Source organism: Photinus pyralis, unplaced genomic scaffold (genome assembly GCF_008802855.1).
Source record: "Photinus pyralis isolate 1611_PpyrPB1 unplaced genomic scaffold, Ppyr1.3 Ppyr1.4_LG1, whole genome shotgun sequence".
In the NCBI taxonomy this organism is placed as follows: Eukaryota; Metazoa; Arthropoda; class Insecta; order Coleoptera; family Lampyridae; genus Photinus; species Photinus pyralis.
Window position 1 is genome coordinate 22,715,634 of NW_022170249.1, and position 6,000 is coordinate 22,721,633.

At 33.4% G+C, this 6,000-nt stretch overlaps 1 protein-coding gene across 1 annotated transcript; it reads right to left on the reverse strand.

The window, feature by feature from the left end:
• Positions 1 to 3,991: 3,991 nt before the first annotated feature.
• LOC116158777 lies at positions 3,992 to 4,717 on the reverse strand. Its single transcript, XM_031471619.1, has one exon. The coding sequence runs from the start codon at positions 4,715 to 4,717 to the stop codon at positions 3,992 to 3,994; it is 726 nt and encodes a 241-aa protein (XP_031327479.1).
• Positions 4,718 to 6,000: the final 1,283 nt, after the last annotated feature.

The window sequence follows — 6,000 nt, forward strand, 5'->3', positions numbered from 1 at the left end:
TGAAATTTATTTTTAAATTTGCGGGTATACCAAACGCTTAACAAAACATGTAAAAACAGTTTTCTATGCACCTTTTAATTCTGAACAACTTTAAACTTCTTTCTGTAAAATGTATAGGACGGCAGGATATTGCATAAAACTAATTTCCCATGTTAAATCCTTATGTTCCTACTTACCGTGCACCACCCGGTATAAAAAAATTTATATAATTTAAGGCTCTACAAGATTTACTTAAACATTTTTTCTCTCAGATTTACATCAAAGATGTTATACCCCTAATCATGAAGCGATGCATGGTTTTTCACCCCCACCCCTCGAGCGGCAGCATTTAGAGTTGGCAAACTTGAGTGTAACTTGAGAAGACCATTCTCTACCATCCGGCTACCATTCCACCAAATTTCATCTCTCATCTCACATTTTGCAAGCAAAAAGTACCAAATGCTTGGACTACAATGATATTTTCTGACCTGACTCTAAGATAATTAGTGGACAAAATTCGCAATGTTTGCTAACATTTCCCAATATATTATTAAGATAGATAGATAGATACTTTTATTTCCACGTTCATCATTGTATACACAAAAACAGACAAAAAATAACAATATGTTCTAAAAAAAATTAATAAACTAAAACAAGTAAATAAGACTAGATGAATCGCAGATAGGTACCTCATTAAACAATTACTGTTGTGTTGAGGTTACCATCACTTAAAAAAACCAAGTTAATATTAATTCCAAATGCACTACATAAATTAAACGGAGAAAAAAGAACTTAAAAATTGCAGTAATAATGATATCAGTGGCGAGAGATTTGTAACGGTGTAATGAAAGTTAAACTTTAGATAAGAAAATAATACGCCTATTAACCTATCTTCTTGTTATCACAGTAAAAATCAAGCAAGATGGAGACAAAGGCAAAGAGTTATACCTACGAAGAATACACTATTTAAAGATTAACGAAAAAGAAAGATAAAAATAAACAAATAAATAAATGGTGTATCTATTGTAAAAAAAGAATTTCTACGTCGCAAACTGTTAGTAACCACGATTTTAAATTATTTGTAAATTTCGTACATATTCTTATACTAGATAAGTGGCTTGGTAATTTATTAAATAAATATGGTGCACAGTATGTATAAAAATGCTTATAGGCCTCGATGTTTGGCTTAGTAGTCCACACAAGGTTCTTAGATTTCAATCTGTTTGAGTGAACGTTATAATTACCCTCTATGTAACCACTCCTAAGATAGAACATTCTTAAAACACGAAACACATACATGTATCTTAATGGCAGTATTTTTAATGAAACAAATAAGGGAAATGACGAATGTAACATTGACACACCAGAAATCATTTGAATTATTTTTTTCTGAGCAACAAGTAATGGTTTTATGGACGACAAATATGTACCGCCCCACACGCATATACCGTACTGCAACTTAGAGTTTATCAGTGAGTAATAAACGTTCTTCAAGATAGGTTGCGGACAGATAAATTTTAACAAATAGAATTTTCTCATTGCCATATACATATAACGCTTTAACGTATTGATGTGAGGTTTCCAATGGCAACAGTTATCCATGGTAATACCAAGATATTTTATAGTTTCAACTTGTTCAATTTTTACACACCTTTCGCAGTATGGCTGCTCATGAGATAAACAATTCTGACATTTAAAATAAATATTAATACTTTTTGAGTGACGTCTTAGAGAAAACTGTAGAAGCTTGGTTTTGGTGCTTAAAACCATTTTGTTGTAATTGAACCACAACCTTAACTTATCTAAATCGGCCTGCATCGAATGTTGCAATTGTTCCGGGGCTTGTGCCGAGTAACACATCATCTGCAAAGCAAGTTAAACTTCCGCGGAGGTTAGCTGCACACAGGTCATTGATGTAAATAAGGAATAAAATTGGACCAAGAACTGATCCTTGAGGAACACCAGAAACATTCCGCAATGATTTACTTACTGCTCCCCTATAGCGTACAGATTGTGTCCGATTTTGTAGATAGCTCTTAAACCATTCTAACGAAATACCCCGAATACCTACAGTCCATAATTTATGTAACAAAATATCGTGATCCACAGAGTCAAACGCTTTAGTGATATCAATGAAAATCCCGCTAACATATTGTCGCTTATTATAAGTCCATCAAAAAGCATTGAACAAAAATTTAATAACGCATCTTCAGTTGATCTTCCCTCTCGAAAGCCATATTGATTTCCGACTAGTATCTTATTAAATTTTAAAAAGTTTAGCAAACGTTTTTTCATGAGTTTTTCAAAAATTTTAGCAAATACAGAAAGTAATGAAATTGGCCTATAATTATTCATGTTTGTAACATCACCCTTTTGTGCAGTGGGATCACTAGTGCTTTTTTGAGTGGATCCGGATTTACCAGTTTCTACACTAGAATTAAAAAAATCAGAAATGATTGGCGAAATGATATCGTTGACATTTTTCACAGTATTCACCGATATACCATCAATTCCCGGACTTTTATTACATTTTAGGGCTTTTATGACACTTTCTACCTCCTGTCTACAAGTGGGGCTACAGAAGAAAGATTTCTCAACCAATGTAGTTGGAAATAGATGGTAGTACTCGGCACTGTTTGTGAATGACAAGTTGGAGGATTCGCGGATTTTTTCAACTACAGAAACAAAAAAACCATTGAAAGCTTCTGAAGCATCTTCAGGTTCTGTGACTACAAGGCCATCAGTAGATACAATGTATTCCGTTTCGCATTTTACTTTATTATCCCCGTTAAGAACGACCCACTGCTTCCTTACATCATTTTTATATTTTTCAAACAGATTAAAATAGTACACTCTTTTTTGTAATGCCATATCTTGCTTGAGTTTATTTGAATAAGATGTAAAAAAAACGAGCAAGTTTTTCGTCATTATTTCTCCTTTTAAATTTTTTGTATAATAAGTTTCTAAATTTTTGTCGCTTGCAAAGGTCTACCGTCATCCAGTCTTTAATAAGTTTATGTTTTGAAGTTATTGCGTAAGTATAACATGCCCTATCTATATTCGATTTTAAAATACCTAAGAATAAGTCAAACGCTACAGACACTTCACCCTGATCATATACACAGGACCAGTCAATGACATGCAGAAAATTTCTTAGCAGTGTTTTATCAGTTTTCACCTTTGTAGTTAAAGTTGTCCCTAAAAATTTCTTTGAAACCTCAAGCATTAATTCACATATTACAATATCATGATCACTTCTACCGGAATGAATAACATAACTTCTGTATTTGATATTATCCCTACTTCTTAAATAAATATGATCTTAACAACTATCTCCCCTAGTGGGCAAATTTATCAACTGACTAAACCCATGACTAGCCATTGTACTTTGATACTGCTCAACCTGAGGGGATGTCTTTAATATACATAAATTCATATCACCAATGACCACCAAATTCCTGTCCTTATTTACATTTAATAAGATATTTAACTCATCTAAGAACAGCGCAACGGTGTGTCTATGCAGGCGATAAAGTGCGATAACAGAAAGTGATAAACCACATTCTGTGTCAATGGTAATTTTAAGAGCATCTGCAGAATGGACATTGGTAATAAAATTCATCCTCGCTTTAAACATAGATAAAACGTAAACAATTACACCGCCTGCTCTTTCGATTTCATTACACTTACTAAACGTAGTGTATCCGTTTATATGATAAAAGTCCACTTCAGAACCAAATATCCAAATTTCTGACAAAATTATTACATCAGGTAACTTACGTAGTGAGTGTAAGTGAACAAGGAACGAATTGAAGTTTTCACTCAGACTTCGAATATTTTGGTGTAATAAAACAAAATTATTATTATTACAATTTGAATTGAATTCAACAAAAGAGTCATTCATTTTTTAAACAATAATTCCCAAATACGAAACACATCCATAATTAATTAAAAAACCACACAAATTATTACGTGAAAATAGAAAGAAAATAGTTTTTACTAATATTACCAATCACAATTTTTCAATAACGTCCAACGAGCAAATTTTTATAGCTGGATCGCCTTGCTGTTTTCTTATAAATATATTTCCATTTCGGACCCAAAGATAGTTATAGTTTTTGTCCTTTTGTATTTGACGAGCCAATGAGAACACCTTTCTTCTTGTAGGAGAGAGACTTTCATTAATATACATCGGAGAAGATGGATGTTGAAATCCTAGATGCTCGGTTGAAAAATTTCTTTTAGTTCTTCTCTTCTGTAGCAAGTTCAGCTTATCTTCTCTACGTACAAACTTGACGATGATGGATGCAGGTTGATTGGAATCCTTTTTTTTGCCTAATCTGTGGCATACATCTATGTCTCTGCGCGTCAACGGTAGGTCCAGAGCTGCCCCATCTTTTGTTACCAGTGCATAAACGTCTTCATTTTTCTCTTCCGGTAGACCTTGTATTTCCACCGTATTAGCTCGGGTATATTGTTCCGGTTCTTGTACTCTCGTTTCGAGGTCCATTACCCGTTGTTTTAAATTAACATTTTCTTGGCGAAGACTGTCTATTATCTCCATGTTTTTGATAAGATTGTCCAAGATACTTTTTTGATCATCAATCTTACTATGTACAAAGTCAAACGCCCTACTTATCTCCTGCTCCATTCGCTTCCTGTCATCTTTAGCTTCTTCCAACATCACTATAATTTGTGATAAATCCGGGGTGACCGATTCTGTTGAGGGAACAGTCATGATACTTATACGTCTAGTTCGAGCGCAAGGTGGACATCGCCATATAAGGTTATCCTCGAGAATACATTTTATATCCTCCTTTGTCAGATCTACGCAATTTCCATGGCAGCTTTTTTTTACATTCGCAACAAGTGATTTTGATTTTACTCTGCGTTGTTGGTTCTTGACACACCGTACAATCTGACATGATAATACCGCAAAAGAAACAAGTTTTGGGTATCAAGAAAATTCCGGCACCAGAGATAACTAAACTTTCACTTTCACTTTTATTAAAATTGTAGAAACTGTTATGAATCTTATCACATTTACTAGATAGGTAAAATATTAAACACCTTAAATAATAACCGATTAGGAACACCGCGGATGAAACTTAAACGATTCGCCACAAACGTCTACTTTCTGCGAAGGCCCGTGCATACTTTCTGAAAAGGTTCTAGGTTCAAATCATATGATTATTTTTTTTATGTGGGTCAGTTAAACGACATTTTTTTTGGTGTTTGGACATTTTAGTGTTACCCATAAAACACGCCAGTAAAATTTTCTGATATATGCGTGTAATTTTTTAAAAATTCCCATCAATTCGTATTTCTTTCGATTGGAAACAAGTACTTTAAATTTTAAATGTTAGTATAACTAGAAGAAAGATTTTTAAACTTTTCTTAAAATTTGTTTATGAAATAACACGAATAGTAGATTAATTTAGCTATACTTTCAAACCTGCATAACGCTCATCCGATTCTCAAACTTCACTCATCATACATCAAACATATTTACGCTAATTTCGTTTCAGTTTTATATTTAAGTAAGTAAAATACAATCAACGGCGCAGCTTCTATTTTCTTAGGAGCTTATTGTTAAATTTTAAACTGCAACTACTCTGGTACTTCCTTAAATGGAAAAAAATTCTCAAAAACTCACCTGCACGCGTAACATATTCGATCTTGTGATTTCCCAAGAGCGCAGTACAGAAATACGTCGGAAAACCCCTTTAGCTTGTATATGTGCGTTTATGTTTTATCTTAATACAATTACATTTATTTCAGCATACATCGCCCACAAATATTATACGACCAACGTAATGACAACTAAGTACATTATATTGAACGATGTAATGTCTGTCCCCTTACGTATTCCATCGATTCGTAACATGCCGAGATATTGCAAACCTTTCCTACATTTCAAATATAAGTACAAATAGTAAGCCATATGTTCGTTTTACAAATACTGAAATCAGAAATATCTTCCACATCTGTTACGTTGATGCCATCTTACAATTTTATTTT